Raw genomic sequence first — 21,046 nt, forward strand, 5'->3', positions numbered from 1 at the left:
ACCATATGCTTAAAATAAGCATACATTCATTCTTAAGTGTGCTGCTTGCTGCATATGTGTGTGTCTTTGTATATGCATGTGCTTTGATGTATTTATCCCTATTACTCTTTTCACTTCAGATTTTAAGTCCTGGAAGACAGAAACCATGTCTAACTTATTTTACATTCTCCCAGAATCTAACCACAAGCCTCATGAGGTTGCAATAAGAAGCCTTATTTACTGCTGACACTAAATAGCTTTCAAAAGAAATTCATGGAAAACCATGTTTTCAAATGGGAGCCTTTCTGAAAGGGTCATAATCCACCTTAATTCCAACGTGTACATATTCAGTATTATTATGTACAGAGTCCCAAACGCATCACCAAAACTAACCTGCCTGTCTATAACCAGAAACAAAAAAGGGAAAACATTCTCAGAAGCCCATGAGATAATTATTAAAAGCCATATCCATCTTTTAAGGTTCGTGTTTAAAATCATGCCAGGCTGCTATCAACATGTATTGGAGCCTAACACACATCTAAACATCATTTCTTGCTATCTTGATTTCAAACATAACTTCATATTATAATTGGGAATTTAGTTTTTCTTTGCCTTTAAACCAAAGCAACACCTCATGATAAAACTATTTCATAGTTGCCAAGACACTAAAGTTGTAGGAGTCTCTTTTCCAGGGTAAAGAGCCCTAGTATTACAAAGCCCTGTACTGAAAAGGGATTAATGGGTTCACCATGTAGTTGGAGTCCCCATCATATTTCTTCTTCGAGGCTGTACTTCTAATGAGGAGACAAACACCTCAGTACCAGCAATCTGCCAGGATGCTTTCTTAGACACAAGTGCTCCTGGAGGGCACAGATGCTGGCACACAGCAGGTACTCTGCTTACAGACAATCAAACCAACTAATCGTATATGAAGACTCACTCATATTGTGTAAACAATCAAATATCAACTGTAAAATGTATAACCATTATTCAAATATTCATGACTATACCAAAATTATAAGGTAGACATCAAGAAGGCAGTCAGCCCCATAGAGAAATGTAGGTTTTCTGATAACATGGAAGATCATTCTATTTTCTACCAGCTACTGATGCCTGGTAACCAGCCAGCATCTCAGGTAGGAACAGCAACTTAGAAGAAAAAAAAGGCAAGTGTCACCTGACACTCCAGGGCTCACAGGCCAAGCCCTGCCACAGCAGATCCTACTGAGAACTACCTAGGCACATGACTGTCATGAGGGACCACAGGACCACTCCTCTTTGCTGGGCTCAGCTTTGCCTTAGTGAAAAAGCAGCCAGGAGTAAAAAGCCATCTACTTGCCAAGGTTATACATTGAATTAGGGGGACAAAAATGGAACAAAAATGTTTTCTTTGCTGAATTTTGAGTACACACCAACTGCACTGGAAATCACTTCATAGCTGAGAACCATGGAAGGTGAGAAGCATTTCTGACATGATCTAGAATTTCCAAGGCAGAAAATAACTTTTTTTTCTTTTTGAGACGGAGTCTCACTCTGTCGTCCAGGCTGGAGTACAGTGGCACGATCTCAGCTCACTGCAACTCCGCCTCCCGGGTTCAAGTGATTCTCCTGCCTCAGCCTCCTGAGTAGCTGGGACTACAGGTGTGCACCACCATGCCCGGCTAATTTTTGTATTTTGAGTAGAGACGAGGTTTCACCATGTTGTCCAGGCTGGTCTCAAACTCCTGACCTCAGGTGATCCGCCCGCCTCAGCCTCCCAAAGTGCTGGGATTACAGGCATGGGCCACTGTGCCCGGCCAGAAAATAACTTTTATACACAGCTGCTTATGTTACAGAGAGAGAAACAGAGGAGCGGAAGGATAAAGAGACACATCCACGTCCCACTACAAGTCAGTGACTGAGCCAGGACTGAACTCCACAGCTCATCAATTCCCAGATTTGTGATCTTTCCTCTATGCCACATTGATGCTAAGAGCTAAATACACACACTTTAATACACAAAAATCTCACATAGTACTCATGAACCTATCGATTATAGAAACCCAAGTATTGATCTTATTTCCAATGGCTGTCACAGGGCTTAGCTTATACCAATGTCACCTCCTCTAAAACAAACTCATATTTAAGGAGCAAAGCTAGACAGACAGTATTATAGCCTGGGAAAGACCCTCGATGCTCCTCTAAAAAGCAACACCTCATCTAAACATGACAATTTGTAAAGCAACTTATTCTATCCTAGTTCCCATAATGCTGGTTAAAGAATGAAATACAAGGACATATTCATTAAGTGTAGGTCACTGAATGCAAGGAAAAACCAAATCATAAGATCAGTTAGCTGGGGCACTGCACACAGGTCTCCCTCAAATGGGATAAGTGAAACTCAGTTTCTCATGGTCTGTAAAAGCAAAGATGAACTCACAGAACCTTTGTGGATGTGAAAGTTGAAAGGAAATGTCTGAATTCAGAGGAAGATTAGCCATTCATTATGTCTATTTTGTGCTTAATTGGCTTGTTCCATTTCTTTGAAGGAAAAAAAAGTCTTACATTTATCCCTCAGTCTATAAAAGGGGAAATAAAAACTCGTAACTCCAAAACAAATCATGGTGCTCCAGTGTCTGACCTTAGCTAACAAGCTATGGCTGTCTTCTCAGTTGGCTGCCATAAAGCCTACCAGTAAAATGTCAAGTTTCCAAATGCCCCTTGCTCTTGGTGAAGGAATAAGCTAAAACAATGTGGAGACCAAATGCAACTGGCCTTGAGTTCAAATCCCCACTCCAAAACCAGATGAAGAACACTTATAACAGTGTAGTGTACTTATCTGCCACTGAATGACAATTTTTTGAACAGAAATAAAAGTATCTAAATAAAAAATAAATTTTCAACTTAATGAAAAGATTCATCTTCGCCAATAAGAAGGTACATTTGAAAACACGTATCAAATTTGTTCCCCAAAGGCACCCATCTCCCTTCTTCGGTTAGGAGATGGTTCTACTGTGTTATCTATCTGGCCACTGAAGTAAAAATTAGAGTTATAATAAAACAAGTTAGTCACCAGCATCTCTGAAACAAAAGTCCAAGAGAATTGGACATTTTCCCAATGAGAGTTTTCCCAAGGAAAAAACATCAACATACAATGGGAAACAACCCTCTGACAGAAATTCACTTTATTGTAACCACTCTCAGAATCACATGATCCATTGTGATGAGATGTACCCTGAATATAAGGGGCTCAGAAACAGCGGGGATCCACTTCCCCCGCTGTTTTCAGCAGAGTGGAAACAGCTGTCATACGACCCAACATCTGCATCCTCACCAGCACCTAGCCCTTATCATTGGAGCTCAGGACTCACCAAACTCATTTTCCTCCTAAAAGCTAACTAGAAAACAACTGTTTCTAGGCCCTCTTCACAGCTTTTTTTTCTTCATTATTTGCAGTTCTGGGATTTGCTGATAAAGTAACTATAGATTTTGATCTGGAGTATTCATGATTGGTCAGCAAATGCACAAAATTCCTATCTAATCTCCCACCTTGGAGCAGGCTTTCTGGGAGGATAAAGGAAGGAGGAGGGCTTGGAACCCTACTGAAGTTGAAGAAAACATAGAACCATTCTCAGTAAAGATCCTTTATTTCTACCACTTGTTAACACTGTTTAAATCCTACGCTGAAACTTACTATTGTCCAGAATTGAAATCTATATTGAGGACATTTTCTTGAGTTCTTGTTCCATTTCCAACTCAAAAAAAAAAAAGGAAATTAAGAAAAGAAAAAGGGCTCATCCTTATGACTTCACAAAAAAAGAGAATATTATCTTACAAATTTCTGCCCATTTGAAAATGTAACTGTTTTTAAAACTTTACTTTGGAGTAAAAGCCAGTTTTTAAAACTGCACTCTAAAAGAAAAATTTTTGTGAAAAGCAGATGATTAAGAATGAAATCTTAAAATTCCTATGCCTGCCCATGCTCACAACATCGTTATAATAATTTTTTCATCCATAGAGGGCATCCCCAGAACAGAGGTCACTATTCTATTTAATGATTCTCTGTTAGAGAAAAACTGATGTGGTTAGTAAGGCGTGTGGAACTTAACCTCAATTACATCAGAGTCTAATGGTTTCACAAATACAATTCTTAGTGAACTGTCAATCTATTAAGGAAAAAGTATGGAGACTATCAGAGGGTGTCTACCAGAATGGAAGATCAAATTACCTACCTTGTGCAGAGGGAGGACAAGGAACGCTCCTCCCCCACTTGCCTCTATGATTATGGCAACAAATCTGGGATTGACAGCACAAAAGGAACTATCCCAGGTCACACGAGAAACCCGGATGTCATCATAGCACTGGTCATTTTTCACCGCTTGCCCAAATACATGCCGAAACTTGCTCTGTCGTACCACTCGCCTCATCGTGTCTGCAAAGGAAGAGTGAGAATTATGTTAGAATTATGCACCAAACTGAAAGCTTTACTTTTACAAATGAAATGCTCCAAGTAGGAAAAACAGAATGGTATGGCATTTTGTCTGCTCTCCTAAAAAGTAGCCAAATTGCAATCCAAATTTCTTTTAGCAGCACATACCCGGAGACAACTGCAAAATGCGTCAGGGAAAGAATTACAAAGAAATGAAAAATTCCTAATTCAAGATCCAGAAACAGCTCATCAGTTTTAATTTCAATGGAAAGATTAAGGGAAAGAATTAAAGAAAATTAGCCTTTCAGGGTTGGGTGGGAGCTGACAGATAATGTACTTCAACCCTTCCCCTTTTACAGATAAGAAAACTCCAAAGTGAAATTCTCTGGTAGAGGTGAGGCTGAAGAAAGCCGAAAAACAAGTTACGATTTTGTGGCTTTGTCCTCAGCCTGCCAAGGTAATTTTTCAGATTGTAAACATTTTCCCTAGACATCAACACTCTGCTGTCTGAGAATTATGTCTATTCCCCAGAGTGTTTCAACAAGAATAGCTATGGGAGGAATTCAAAAGACACAGCCATCACCCTTGACTTCAAAAGCCTTCTAATCTCCTTCTAACACAGACGTAATAATCAGAGCAACTCACTACCAAACCGCCTAGTGCTAAGTGGTACACAGTGAGAAACAGGAAAAGTCAGCCTAAAGCAGCCTAACGGGTAAGAGCCAGGTCTGGGAAAAGCAGAGCAAAAGTATTTAAATGGAAAGCAATGTGATCAAAGTGATGTTTAGGATGACAGTAAATGTGGCAGGAGCACACTGGACAGCTTACACAGGAACAAGCTCAAAGCCAGGTACTGGGCTAGGAAGCTATTTGACAGTAAACCAGACTTGAGGAAGGCCTGGAGTGATACAGCAGTAACAGTTGGGACCTAGGAAAGGAAAAATGCAGGGGCTATTGTCGGGGGGGAAACAAAACCAGGCTGGGTTTTCACTGAGCTGATCATCCACCACAGCCACTTCCCTAGTAAACCAGGGACTCTGAAGGGGAGGGGAGGTGACACAGAGCTAGGTTCCTAGGCTGTCTTATGTGTCATTTCAGACTCCAAATTCGACTAAATCATCTGATAGACACTGAAAGCTTTGTGCTTTCAGATCACCAGGCCCTCCCTGATTAAGACTTCCTAGACTGCACCCAATGTAATTTTCCTATGTGCTACTGCAGGACATTCTGTTCATGTTGGTTAGATAGAAGGAGCCTGGATAAAAATCTAAGTGGAAATGGAACATGGTTCAACATCGACAAATCAGCTGAAAATCAGATCCTTATATACAGAGGAGAGCTAACACCTGTCCACTCATGCCAGACGAGACACATGGTGGGCTGTTGCTAATTCCTTTCCTCTAATTCCCTTCCTCATGGCCCTGAGCCCACTGCTAAATGCAGAGAGACGAATTTATTTTTGCCAGAGTCTCTTACCCTTCCAAGGCATGTGTGAAAGTGGCCTCTCTCCAATGCTGGGAGCATGTAGCCGGGCTGAAGTAAGAGACCCTTGGCAGGCAATTGAGCATCCACGTTCCTTAGCCCAGCTGTTATTGCCAGACTTTCCCAGCTGACTACCAGGGCCATACATTTTGAGTCTTTGGTAGAGGAGATGGCAAATGATTCGTGGCCAGGGTCCTTCATTTTGGAATCAATATGAATACTTCTCAAGCGTGAGTTAGATAAGACAGCTTCCATGAGGTGGTGAAAAGCAAAAGGAAAGCACATCTATACAAAAGCCAACGTACAGCCAGCTGGTCTCGGGTTCCACTTCCCCACACAACCATCTGCAACCATCTGTACAAGTTATAGAAGCTGCAATCCCTACCAGCATCTTCAAGCAAGTGTTTCAAAAGTAAGCTAATGTAGAAGAAAAAAGGATTGCACCATGTCAGAGTTAACATCCTTCATAAATAAAACGTTCTTACAAATTCATACAATTAAAACCCAACAGAAAATTAGACAAAGGATATGAAGAATTTACAAAAGAAACACAAACAGCACTTACCTCCACTCCTTCCTAAAATCCTAATAAAATGAAAGCAAAAAATAAAAGCAGGTAAAAACATGAAAGGACAAGAGGACTGGAAAAGAGGCTACAAGAGAGCAAATATGACAATAAACTTTCGAAGATGGAAAGCTGTCGTGCACGTGTAACTGACTGAAGTGTGAGTGTCCTCTACTCAGCTGAGTCTCAGGAGGAGCGAACAAAAAGGACATCAAGGCCCACTGTGAATCCCCAGAACACTCCAAGGAGAAACTGTGTGTCTCCAAAGACAGGGATGTGGGAGAGGGGCTACAGAGAAAATGACTGAAAGCCTGAATTAGGAGCAGCTGGACACCCAGATCCCCTCCGTCCAGGGCTGCACAACCAGGGTACTGGCCTGCCCTCTCCCCAGCAGAAGCCAGGAGAGGCCTGACTATGGGCCCTGGACTGGATGACACCCAGCACAGGTGTGAACAGGTGCCTCACTGACAGCCTGGTTCTATACAGTGGGGCCTCCAGCCCCTTGTTCCTCCTGGCTCCCAAGATACCACCTGCCTTACCCCACAAGAGATCAGACATCACTGCCCTCAGTGAGGTCCACCATTCAATGTGCCCCTCCACTCACACAGGCATAAGGTCAGCTTTTAGAACCTCACTTTTAAATGTGAATGGATATTTGAGGAAGGCCTCTCACTTGAAAAAGAGAGATGATTTTTCCTCTTCACTCAAATAGGCCAGATACCATCTAACCTCATAAAAATATGAAGATTAATATAAATATGTAAAATGCTTTGTCTTCATTGAAAGATACTATACAAATATTCTGGCTGACATACACACTAAACTACCTTAAAAAGTGATTTCCACCAGGTGCAGTGGCTCACACCTGTAATTCCAGCACTTTGGGAAGCTGAGACAGATCACGAGGTCAGACGATCAAGACCATCCTGGCCAACATGGTGAAACCCCATCTCTACTAAAAATACAAAAATTAGCCGGGTGTGGTGGCAGGCATCTGTAATCCCAGCTACTCGGGAGGCTGAGGGAGGAGAATTGCTTGAACCTGGTAGGCAGAGGCTTCAGTGAGCCAAGATCGCACCACTGCACTCCAGCCTGGGCGACATAGCAAGATTCCATCTCAAAAAAAAAAAAAAGTTATTTCCATATTATGCATACTTATTTTCATCCTAAATACACGTGGATAGAATGATATAGAAGTTCTTTTGCTACAATCACAGAGTAGAATGTTAGCTACAGGGCAGAGACAGTAAGAAAAGCCAGTGCTTCCGCAGTGCTGTGCTGAGTCAGGCATCTCTAAGCAGAGCTTGAAGGGCAGTGTGAGCCCATTCACTTCCAAGGTCAAATCTGATCTGGGCTCACCTGTGTACATGTGGCATAGCCGCTTTTCTTGCACAGAATGTCTCAGGCCCTCCAGGCACATAATAGAGTATAGCAATTAAGAGAGCAAACTCCAGAGTCAGACAGCCTCATAAGTGAGAAGCACAGCTGTACTATTTACTTCCTGGCCGTGGTACAGTACAGCAAGTCACTAAGTCTCCATTAAGTGTAAAATTCTCTATCCAAAAATGGGTACAATGCATATAAAGTTGAAGTGATCATTAAATGATCAATTGGTGATGGGATGGTGGCAGGAGATTCTCATGCTATAATAGTACCTTGTATGGTTAAATACACAAAATTAATCACTCAATAAATACTAGCTACTATTGTCATCCTAGTAACTGACATAAGATAATTTGGATTCAAATATGAGCTCTGCAACATATTAGCAAATTACTTAACCTCTCTGAGCCTCAGTTTCCCATCCACAAAATGAAGGGAATGATACCTGTAATAAGAATGTAGGCCGGGCATGGTGGCTCACGCCTGTAATCCCCACACTTTGGGAGGCCGAGGAAGGCAGATCACATGAAGTCAGGAGTTCGAGACCAGCTTAGGCAACATGGTGAAACCCAGTCTCTACTAAAAATACAAAACTTAGCCAGGAGTCCCAGCTACTAGGGAGGCTGAGGCATAAGAATCGCTTGAACCTGGGAGGCAGAGGTTGCAGTGAGCCGAGATCACGCCACTGCACTCCAGCCTGGGTGACAGAGCAAGACCCTGTCTCAAAAAAAAAAAAAAAAAAAAAAAAAAAGAATGTAAACCAACCACAGACAAGAAAGCCCAGACCCAGATGACTTCACTGCTAAAGTCTATCAAACATTTAAAAAATACCAAGTACTCACAAAATTTTCCAAAGATAGAGAAGAAGGGAACACTTTCAAACTAATTGTATGAGGCCAGTATTATCCTGATACCAAAACCAAACAAAGACATCTCAAGAAAATTACAGACCAATATCTCTTATGAATACAGATGCAAAAAATCCTCAACAATACCAGCAAACGAAATCAAGCAACACAGAAAAAGAATTAGAATTATACACCACAATCAAGTGGGATTTATCCTAGGAATGCGAGGTTGGGTCAACATCTGAAAATCAATTAATGTAACACATTATATCAATAGAAGAAAAAAAAATCACACAATTATCTCAGACACAGAAAAAGCATTTGAGGTTGGGCATGGTGGCTCATGCCTGTAATCCCAACACTTTGGGAGGCTGAGGCAGGGGGATCACTTGAGGTCAGGAGTTCAAGACCAGCTTGTGCAACATGGTGAAACCCCATCTCTACTAAAAATACAGAAGTTAGCCAGGCATGGTGGTGGGCACCTGTAATCCCAGCTACTCGGGAGGCAGAGGCAGGAGAATTGCTTGAACCCGGGAGATAGCGGTTGCAGTAAGCCGAGACAGTGCCACTGCACTCCAGTCTGGGCAACAGAGTGAGACTCTGAATCAAAAAAAAAAAAAAAGCATTTGACAAAATTAAATACTCTTTCATGATAAAACACTCAAGAAATTAGGAATAGAAGGGAATTTCCTCAACCTGATAATGGGCATCCATGAAAATACCACAGCTAACTCAATATTCAATGGCGAAAGATGCCTTCTCCCTGAGATCAAGAATAAGATGAGCTTGTCCACCCTTGCCACTTCTATTCAGGATTGTAGTACAGGTTCTAGCCAAGGCAATTAGGCAAGAAAAAGGAGTAAGAGACATTCAGATTGGAAAGAAAGAAGTAAAACTATTTCTGTGTGCTGAAGACATGATCTTATATACAGAAAATCCCGAGGAATCCACTAAAAGAACTAGTAAGTGCAGTAAGGTTGCAGGATACAAGATTAATATATAAAAATCTTTTTTTTTTTAAGATGGAGTCTTGCTCTGTCACCCAGGGTGGAGCGCAGTGGTGCAATCTTGGCTCACTGCAACCTCCGCCTCCGGGGTTCAAGCGATTCTCCTGTCTCAGCCTCCCGAGTAGCCGGGACTACACTGCACCCAGCTAATTTTTGTATTTTTAGCAGAGACAGGGTTTCACTATGTTGGTCAGACTGGTCTCAAACTCTTGACCGCAGGTGATCCTCCTGTCTTGGCCTCACAAAGTGCTGGGATTACAGGTGTGAGCTACCATGCCTAGCCGTATTTTTATAAAATCATAACAAACAATCCAAAAGTGAAATTAAGAAAACAATTCCACTCACAATACATCAGAAATAAAATACTTAGAAATAAACTTAATCAAGGAGATGAAAGACTCATACTCTGAAAACTCAAAATACTGTTGAAAGAAATTAAAGACACAAATGAATGAAAAGAAATTCCACGTTCAAAAATCAGAAGACTTAGCATTGAGATGGCAATATTCCCCAGACTAAGATATAGATTTAATGCAATCCCTATCAGACTCCCAGAAGAATTCTTTGTAGAAATGGATGAAGGGATTGATTGGAACTGCAAGGGATCCAAAAATACCCAAATGACCCTGGGGAGAAAAAAGAGAAAAAGTTAGGAAGACTCCTATTTCCTGATTTCAAAACTTACCTCACTACAAAGCAACAGTAATCAAGACTGTGTGGTACTGGAATAAGGACAGACATTTATATCAATGGAATATAATTAAAGTCCAGAAGTAAACTCATACATCTTTGGTCAACTGATTTTCAACAAGAGTGCCAAGACAATTCAATGGAAAAACTCTTCTCAACAGATGGTACTGGGACAATACGTAAAATAGCTAACTCAAAATAGATCAAAGACCTAGACATAAGAGCTAAAACTATAAAACTCTGAGAAGAAAACATAGGAGTAAATCTTCACAGCCTTGGACTGGGAAAAGGATTCTAAGATATGACACCAAAAGCACAAGCAACAAAAGAAAAATTAGAAAAACTGGATTCCATCAAAATTTATAAACTTTATGCCTCAAAGGACACTATCAAGAAATCGAAGACAACTCATAGAATGGGAGAAAACTTTTGCAAACCTTATATCTGATAAGACACTTGTATCTAGAATATAAAAAGAACTCCTACAATTCAATAATAAAAACATAGTCCAATTTAAAAATGAATCAAAGGGACTTGAATAGACATTTTCCAAAGAAGATGTACAAATGTCCAATACACATGAAAAGTTGCTGGACATCATTAATCAATGGAGAAATGAAAATCAAAACCACAATGAGAGACTATTCCATACCCACTAGGATGGCTAAAATAAAAAATTCTGAGAGTAACAAGGGTTGATGAGAATATAGACAAATCAGAACCCTCATAAACTCCTGGTGGGAATGCAAAATGTTGCAGCTGATGTGGAAAAGTCTGAAAGTTCCTCAAACAATTAAACAAAGCATTATCATAAGACCCAGCAATCCACTCCTAGGTATACACTCATAAGAACTGAAAACAGGTAGTCAAACAAATACTTGTACATGAGTCTTCATGGAAGCATTATTTACAAGAGCCAAAGGGTAGAAGCAACCCAAATACAGACTATCCATTGTATCCAATGGATAAACAAAATGTGATATTACCTGTACAACAGAATATTATTCAGCAATAAAAAGGAATGAAGTACTAATACATGCTACAACTTGGATGAATCTTAAAAACATTATAAATGAAAGAAACCAGTCACAAAAATCGACATACTAATTTATATGAAAGTCCAGAATAGGCAAATCTAGAGAGACAGAAAGTAGATTCATGGTTGCTTAGAGTTTTGTGGGGTTTTTTGGTTTTTTTTTTTTTTTTCTGAGATGGAGTCTTGCTCTGTTGCCCAGGCTGGAGTGCAATGGCTCAAACTCGGCTCACTGCAACCTCTGCCTCCCAGGTTCAAGCAATTCTCCTGCCTCAGCCTCCCAAGTAGCTGGGATTACAGGCGCCCGCCACCATGCCCAGCTAATTTCTGTATTTTTAGTAGAGACAGGGTTTCACCACGTTGGTCAAGCTGGTCTCAAACTCCTGACCTCAGGTGATCTGCCCACCTTGGCCTCCCAAAGTGCTGGGATTACGGGCGTGAGCCACCGTGCTCGGTCTATTTATTATTTTTTTAGAGACAGAGTCTCACTCTGCACTCAGTGTAGTGGTTCAATCATAGCTCATTGCAGCCTGAAACTCCTGAGCTCGAGCAATCCTCCCACCTCAGCCTCCCAAGTAGCTGGGACCACAAGCATACGCCACCACACCAGGCTAATTTTTTTTTTGGTAGAGATGGGGGTCTAACCATGTTGCCCAGGCTGGTCTCTAACTAATTGCTGGCTTTAAGGAATATTTCCATCTCAGCCTTCCAAACTGCTTGGATTATAGGCATTAGCCACCATGCCTGGTGTGTTTCTTTTAAGGTAATGAAAATGTTCTAAAATTGACTGTGTTGATGGTTGCAGATTATTTGATTATATATATATACTATAAACCGCTGAACTGTACACTTTAAATGAGTGAACTGTCTAGTATGTGAATTATATCTCCAAACTGTTTTTTTAAAAAAACTATAAAGTACTCAGCATAGAATCTGAAGCATAGTACATACTGTCTAACAAATGTTGGCAATTATTATTTAAGAGCCCAGTAATAGCTTTTCCCTATCCAGGGAGAAAACCTAAGCAAGTCCCTACTGATTATGGGCTAAGAGTAGAATTTTCATATAAAAGAACCGGCACCACTTATCAAGGACTCTTTACAGAATTTTATGTTCTCCCATTTCAGCACGGTATTTCTGCAGTTTAATTTCTCTGTAAACAAAGGAAAAATTGGGAACTATCCCAAACACAAAAACTTCCTCTTCTTAAGAGAGCTGTCTGCATTGTCAAATGGTATTAGTGTTTTACCACTTTAAAAACTGTTCAGTTATAAACTTCCAAATTAAGATGGCATATCACCAAACTTAGGAGTTCTGTTATCAGCTATATTGTCCCAAACTGATCAAATCATAAATTAGATGACTAAAATGTCCCCCTAAAACTAAAGCATTTTATAAAGGGATCTAATTCTCAAAAAAGAAAAAAAAAAGAGTAAATGAAAAAATCCTGAACTAACACAATAGGCACAAATTCCAAGGAAATACTAGGTATGATTTTAAATGTCCTGTCAGAGAGTGGTTCAACTTTGGAAAAGCTGCTTGCTCATTAGGTCTTTTAAGTACAAGTTCTTAAAACTGCATAGGCTTTCCCTTGCTTGCAACAGTAAGATCATCTCAGTAATAAAGAGGAAGACGATGTAGCAGTAAGTTATTCACTAAGCAAATCAAAGGAATATTTACAAGTTTCAAAATAAACTTACTTTCAATGGGAGATAATGCAACAGAGTTTTTAACCTCTACAAAACATGGGAAATACAAACCTTACTTGTTTTTTTAAGATGTAATTTATCACTCTCTTCCTATTTTCCAATACAACAGCAACTATTCTAGAATGGTTTTTATTATAATAAAAATTGATACACCTTTGAGACAATGCAGGAATAGGTTGAGAACACAGGCTCAACTATGAGATGCTCTCTCTGGGCGTTGGTTGAAACCTCTATCTTAGAAACATGGACAGTTGTCTCCCTCACCAAGTTTTCCAGGTGATATTGAAGGCCAAAAAGGAGGATTACGGGCTGCTCTGCCTATGGAGTAATCATTCTTTTATTCCTTTACTTTCTTAATAAACTTGTTTTCACTTTAAAAAGAAAAAAAATGGATTACGGGACAGGTTTTGACTATCCAGCAACTGTCATAATAAATTTTTAATAAGGAGATAACACACTCCTCTTTTTATCTTCAAATAAAATGTAAAAGCTGATAACTAATATTCATAATACTTAACATCTAAGGAAACAAAAAAGTTAAATTTTTTCTTTTTTTTTTTCTTTTTTTTTTGAGACAGAGTCTCGCTCTGTCACCAGACTGGAGTGCAGTGGCACAATCTCAGCTCACTGCAACCTCCACCTCCCAGGTTCAACGATTCTCCTGCCTCAGCCTCCCGAGTAGCTGGGACAACAGGTGTGCGCCACCACACCCTGCTAATTTTTGTATTTTTAGTAGAGATGGGGTTTCGCCATGTTGGCCAAGATGGTCTCGATCTCTTCACCTCATGATCCGCCTGCCTCAGCCTTCCAAAATGCTGGGATTACAGGTGTGAGCCACCGCGCCTGGCCTAAAATTTTTCTTACATGTTGGGTGAATATTTTAACCAAGAACAAGTAAAAATAAGGTCTACCTCTATGGTTTAAAGGCTTTATGTGTCAGAGAAAATTTGTACTCTTGCAATAAAACCTTCATCTTATTAGTCAGGTGATAATCCTCAACCTCTAGGAGAGTGTAAAGGCATGCTTCTTATAATACTACCATGTGAAGTTAAATGTACAAAATTTACATGCCAGGCACAGTGGTTCATAGTTGTACTCCCAGCATTCTGGGAGGACAAGGCAGGAGGATGACTAGAGTCCAGGAGTTCGAGACCAGCCCAGGCAACATAGCGAGACCCCATATCTACAAAAAATAAAAAAAATTAGCTGGGTGTGATGTTGTAGTATACCCCTGCGGTCCCAGCTACTCGGGGAGCTGAGGTGGGAGGACTGCTTGAACCCAGGAAATCAAGGCTGCAGTGGGCCATGATCATGCCACTGCACTCCAGCCTGGGTATCAGAGCAAGACCATGTCTCAAAACACAAAATACAAAAGAAAGAAAAGGGCCGGGCATGGTGGCTCACGCCTGTAATCCCAGCACTTTGGGAGGCCAAGACAAGTGGATCGCCTGAGGTCAGGAGTTCGAGACCAGACTGGCCAACATGGCAAAACCCCATGTCTACTAAAAATACAAAAATTAGCTGGGCTTGGTGGTACATGCCTGTAATCCCAGCTATTCGGGAGGCTAAGGTAGGAGAATTGCTTGAACTCGGGAGGCAGAGGTTGCAGTGAACCGAGATCGCGTCACTGCACTCCAGCTTGAGTGACAGCAAAACTCCGTCTCAAAAAAAAAAAAAAAAAAAAAAAAACTTATCTTATAAGCTATATAGGAAACATGTAGGGTGTTAGGAGGAAAAAATGCAGACAAGACAGGGTATTTATATTGCAACAGCACCAAATAAAATACACTCAAAACACCTGAGTAAATGTTACATTTTCTCTATTCTACTTCCATCTCATAAAAAATGACAATTTTGACATTTTTCCTGTTTATTGAAAAGCTATCTGTTTAAAGATTCCAGCAGATGTACTTCTATGGTTCATATGAAAGGAAACACATCCTGCTAGGAACACATACAGGAAAACCCCTACTAGTAGCAAAATCCTGCTCAGCCCATTTGCTGAGACCATTCCAGGGCGTCGATTACTCAAGCGTTCAGTGGGCAGAGAATGCTCCCTCAGCCAGTGGCAACCACAAGACTCTAAAATGTCCCATTAGAGGAAAGACCATGTTTCCTCCAAGCCACTGTTACCTGTATGGCAGGTACTTTAATGTAGAAGAGATCCGATGTGTTATTTAATAGAAAAAGGCAGGTAAGACAGCAGATGAGGAGACAAATATCCTAAACTCAGTTATTTAAATGACAATGCCAACAGTAAAAAATTCCTTTTAAGAAGATGGAGGCCGGGCAGGGCGGCTCACACCTGTAAATCCTAGCACTTTAGGCAACTGAGACAGGTGGATTGCCCGAACTCAGGAATTCGAGACCAGCCTGGCCAACATGGTGAAACTCCATCTCTACTAAAATACAAAAAATCAGGTGGGCGTGGTTGCAGGTGCCTGTAATCCCAGCTACTCAGGAGGCTGAGGCACGAGAATTGCTTGAACCCAGGAGGTGGAGGTTGCAGTGAGCCAGGATTGTGCCACTACACCCCAGCCTGAACAACAAGCGAAACTGTCTCAAAAAAAAAGGAAGTGGGAAATGTAATAATATATAAGCCTACACAGAATACACATTCACTAGAGAGCAGACACCCAAAGCAAATATAGGAGGTACTCTGATTAAATATAAAAATTTGGCCAGGCTCGTTGGCTCACGCCTGCAATCCCAGCATTTTGGGAGGCTGAGGTGGGAAGATCGCTTAAGGCCAGGGGTTCAAGACCAGCCTGGATAACATAATGAGACACTGTCTCTAAGAAGGCTGATGCAGGAAGACTGCTTGAGCCCAGGAGTTTGAGGCTGCAGTATGCTATGATCATGCCACTGCACTCTAGCAAGATCATGTCTCTTTAAAAAAAAAAAAAAAAAAAAAAAAATCATCATTTCCGAATATGAGATAGCTGAGCTTTTTCAAATTTTCTAAATTAAATCCAGCAGTGACACTCAAAGAAAGAATTTACCTAACGAATTGCATATTTCTACTGCATGCAACTCTTTAACAGATTCATACATGAGACATTCCAAGAAAAAAAAACATGCCTTACCTATTTTAATAGAAGCTGTTTTTAAAAAAGGAAGAAAAAAGACCACATGCAACATTTGCTATAAAGCACAGCAAAATGTCAGATACACAACAGATCTCCTCATACACAGCAGTTTTGGCTGAAAGAGATTTGTATTCCACTGCTGATATGGACTTGTTGAAAAAAATGTTTTTTCTAGAAAAACTATTGACCACTTAGCATGGCCGACTGACTGCAAGTATGAATAGCCTTGATGTTGGTTCAATTGATTATGACACCAGGAATGGTAAAAATTAAGGGAAAAAAATTCACATGTATTATATAGCCTTCCAAATAGTTTCATCCCATCATTATTAATCCAGGTAACAGGTAAGATGCCAAGAATGAGGCATACCAGTAAAAATGCATTTTGTTTCAATTCAATAACTCAATATCACTTAGTTTTTAAAGTTTCTAAGAATAAAGAGAAAATGCAAATAAGATCTACCAAGAAGCCTCCAGGCTCGGGCCTCACAGAGCTAGGCCTGGAGAGAGTTCCGAAGCTCATCAATTCCAGGCCCGTCACGTTTCAGCCTGAAGACGTATAACTCCTCCAAAGATAAAGAACTTCGGAGAAAGATGCAGTGACCTTGAACTACAAAGTACGGAGCAGTTCCAACTTTTCAGCCCATGAACTGTCATACTTTTCCAACAATCAATCCCGAATCATATATACAATTCAGTTTCTCCACATCAGCCAACAATGGCACTTAGAGCTCTGTCCTGTGGGTGCTGCTTTGACAGCCCCCAGTCCAGTTGGCCAGTTTGTGTAACACTTTAAATGTGAAACTGCACTTTGCCTACACTTTATAAATATGAGTAAAAATGGAAAAATCAGAATACAGAAACCAGCTGTAGGCATTCAAATGTACTGAGACAAACAAGAGGGTATCTGTTATGACCAAGGAAGCAAATCTTACTTCTCACTGAAAATCCTTAGCTTAGCCAGAGGACTATGTGCTCATTTGTCCAAGAAAAGAACAACCTGGGCCGGGCACAGTGGCTCACACCTATAATCCCAGCACTTTGGGAGGCCGAGGTGGGCGGATCACGAAGTCAAGGGATTGAAACCATCCTGGCCAACATAGTGAAACCCCATCTCTACTAAAAATACAAAAATTAGCAGGGCGTGGTGGCGCACAACTGTAGTCCCAGCTACTCAGGAGGCTGAGGCAGGAGAATTGCTTGAACCCAGGAGGCAGATGTTGCAGTGAGCCAAGATCGCGCCACTGCACTCCTCCAGCCTGCAGCCTGGCAACAGAGCGAGAGTCAGTCTCAAAAAAAAAAAAAAAAAAGAGGAACAACCTGAAAGAGCATGCATAAAACACTAGAAACACACACACACCCCAAGGATAGTATCTAAAAGGTGAGACATTACAGGTGTGGTGGTTCACACCTGTATTCCCAGAACTTTGGGAGGCTGAGCTCAGGAGTTGGAGACCAGCCTGGGCAACATGGCAAAACTCCATCTCTACCAAAAATACAAAAAATTAGCCGGGCATGATGGCGCATGCCTGTGGTCCCAGCTACTCAGGAGGCTGAGGGCAGGAGGATCGCTTGAGCCCAGGAGGCAGAGGTTGCAGTAAGCCAAGATCACGACACTGCACTCCAGCCTGGGGGACACAGTGATACCCCAAAAAAATTAAAATAAAAATAAAAGGTGAGGTATAATAAAGAGGTATTATACTTTTTAAAGTTTTCAAAGAAGAGCACTCGTATATTTACATTTTATAATCTATACTCATTTTAGGAACTTCTTACAAAGAGACTTGGTTGGGGACCACCTAAAGTCAAACCTAAGCACTCACTGGCAATGTGAAGCAGAAAGCAGTGAGCGCATTGCAGAGCGCAATGTGACGCTATGAAAATGACTGCCGAAAATCAAGTCTGACAAGAAGTAAAATGAGCAGCAAAACAGTAACACATAATGAACCTGAAGACAAAAGATAAAATTCCTAAAACTGGGCTGGGTGTGGTGGTTCATACCAGTAATCCCAGCACTTTGGGAGGCTGAAGCAGGAGGATCCCTTGAGCCCAGGAGTCTGAGGCTGCACTGAGCTATTATTGCACCACTGAACTTGATACCAAAAGACAAAGCGAAACCGTGTCTCTTAAAAAAACAAAACAAAACAAAACAAAACTGTAATTCCCTCACATCTTATTAAAGAGAGACCCTTTTATGAACTAAAAGATGCCATAATGAGGCCTGTAACTCACTTAAAATATAATAGAAATGACACTACAGAAATTTTGCAGTTACTAAAATGTGAGAATATATAAGGACTTCGAAATCATCTCTAGCTCTTCAATGACAGAAATATATATTTCTATTACAGAGATAATGTGCAAGGATGACATGTTTACAACCCTCCACATCTCCCAATTTTCTGCTTATCACCAGCATCTTTATAACACAACCACCTCTTTTGGTCCCTGGAGGTTTGAAAAAGCATTGCTGAAGAAACGTCCCTTGGGAAGACAAAGGCAGGCGCTACCTGACCCCCCTCCTCCCTCCCCCCCTCCCCCCCCCCATACTCACAACACTGCAGAACCATATAAAATCGCCTGAGGCAGCAGCCATCTCCCTAAAGTGCACCACTGGAGACCAGACTCAGAAGCTTAATTCTGTGTCTCTCTTCAAAGAGCAGAACACAACTCAAAGAGCCAAATTAATCCCAAGAGGTCTCACACCAACCGCAAAACTTTTATAGACATGAGTGACCTAGCAATCTCACTTAAAAATTAATCCTTGAGGCCGGGCGGGGTGGCTCACACCTGTAATCCCAGCACTTTGGGAGGCCGAGGCGGGTGGATCACAAGGTCAGGAGATGAGACCATCCTGGCTAACACGGTGAAACCCCGTCTCTACTAAAAATGCAAAAATTAGCCAGGCGTGGTGGCACGTGCCTGTAATCCCAGCTACTCGGGAGGCTGAGGCAGGAGAATCGCTTGAACCCGGAAGTTGGAGGTTGCAGTGAGCCAAGATCGCCACTGCACTCCAGCTTGGCAATAGAACGAGACTCTGTCGCAAAAAAAAAAAAAAATCCTTGAATATGTTTCTAAACATTCTTTCTATATTGATGACCTACTTTTCTTATCAACAACTGGTAAAAAACACACTGTGTATGACAGTTCAAACTCGTTAAGTCTGTTTTTCACTACTTAGTCATATGGAGTAGACAATAAAATTTTATTAATTATTTGGCAATACTGTTATACCAGGAAATGAAATTACTGGATGCTCATATCTTAAAAAGGGATGGGGGGTATTTTTATTAATAACTTCATAAGGCTAGTCACAGGCAAAACTGCAGTGTCAAAAAACAAAATAATCACCTTCACCTGAAGAATTTCAGCCTTCCCTTTTTAACCCATACCTTGGGCAAGCGGAGATTAAATGGATTAAATGAACATGTACTCCTGACAGTGTTTCAAAGGAACATTAAGGAAGAGTAGGAAAATCTCTGGCTTGGATGTCAGACACAAATTTATCTTGACATAGTTACCTACCCAGCTAGATCATTTTGCTCCTCTGGTTGTTTGTTTCTTCATCTATAAAATGGAAGAACTAAAATAAATGATTTCTAGGGTCCTATCAGAGTCTACAGGAAATCCTTCTTTCACTGGGATACAGTCCACATCCCCCCCAGTAAAACAGACACAACTCACTGCAAACCACATTACTTACTAACATCCACAGGGTTATACGTATTACATATATGCTCAACTATGAATGTTGAATAGGTCCTTAATCCCAGTCATTCTTTTATTCAACAACTATTCACTGGGCTTTGACCATGCGCCTAGCACCATGCTAGACATGAGAGACACAACTGCGAGCAAGCAGACCTGGCCCCTGCTCTCATGGAGCTTACATTCCACTGCAGGAGACACAACACAATCAGATATTCGTGCAAACATTAGCATGCCGCTGTGGCAAGTGCTGGAATGCAGAAGAACACAAGGTAACTGAGTCAATAGTCGGGGAACAGAAGCAGTCAGAGAAGCGACGCTTAAGCTGAAATCAAAGAATGAGAAGTCAACTGGGCAATAAGAGAAGAAAAGTGAGTCCCAGCTGGGAGGAACAACAAAATATCAAAAGTCTGTATCAAAAGCAATCACTTGTCAGAATCTGGACTACTTAGCCCACAGAGGCTGGAGCCCAGAGAGCAAGGGTAGAAGAGGCTGCGAGGTCAGCAGAACCCGGATCACAGAGGGCTTTCTAGGCCATGTTAAGGATTTTATCTGTACTTGCAGTCTTGGGAGCCATAGGAAATTTTTTAAGTATGAGTACATGACATAATTAGACTTGCATTTTAAAAGCTCACGCTGAATGAAGCTGGAGAATGGATCTGCACGTGGGAGCATCTGAAAGGATTCAGGGAAGCTAGTTAGGAAGTCACTGCACTTGTTGTCCAGGCCACAAGTCACAGTCCCAGTAGAAACAGAGATGATGGAGCCAGAAGACTTGAAGTCAACTGAATTTAAAACTGTTTTAGATATGAAGGGTGCATCAACAGTGATGCCTAATTTGACTCATGCAACCAGATGGTTGGGGGTGTCTTCCCACCTTCTCTTTGGTGTGGAGACTTACTACCTCTTAGTAGTAGCTTCAAAGAGCCTTCTGTTGACAAGTAAGGTATCTGAAAAGAGTAAAACCATGGGAAAAATACTTTAAAATTTATTTTTTAAAACATAATTACCTTTCCACATTAATAATTGGATCCATGGCTTTAAAATTATGTACTTTTGCTCGCAAAAGTGTCTGGAGCTTGAAGAAAAACGTATTGAGCATGCTATTTGAAAATGAAAACTAGGCCGGGCACAATGGCTCACAC

General features: G+C 41.0%; 1 protein-coding gene across 5 annotated transcripts in view; it reads right to left on the reverse strand.

Annotated features, from left to right (window-relative positions):
* The window catches only part of CORO1C (coronin 1C), an 85,359-nt gene that overhangs the window by 50,685 nt on the left and 13,628 nt on the right, over positions 1-21,046 (reverse strand). For 3 of the 5 annotated variants that reach the window (XM_003832518.4, XM_034934413.3, XM_057299520.1), the window contains exon 2: positions 4,191-4,390. The exons of 1 other annotated variant lie outside the window; for it this stretch is intronic. In XM_003832518.4, coding sequence (XP_003832566.1) covers positions 4,191-4,385 — 195 coding nt within the window. In that variant the 5' untranslated portion in view covers positions 4,386-4,390. Of the gene's footprint in view, positions 1-4,190; positions 4,391-5,863; positions 8,697-21,046 lie in introns of those variants that run through there. One more of the 5 variants, XM_003832519.6, reaches the window with a different exon arrangement.

The sequence above is a fragment of the Pan paniscus genome, chromosome 10, assembly GCF_029289425.2.
Source record: "Pan paniscus chromosome 10, NHGRI_mPanPan1-v2.0_pri, whole genome shotgun sequence".
Taxonomy (NCBI): Eukaryota; Metazoa; Chordata; class Mammalia; order Primates; family Hominidae; genus Pan; species Pan paniscus.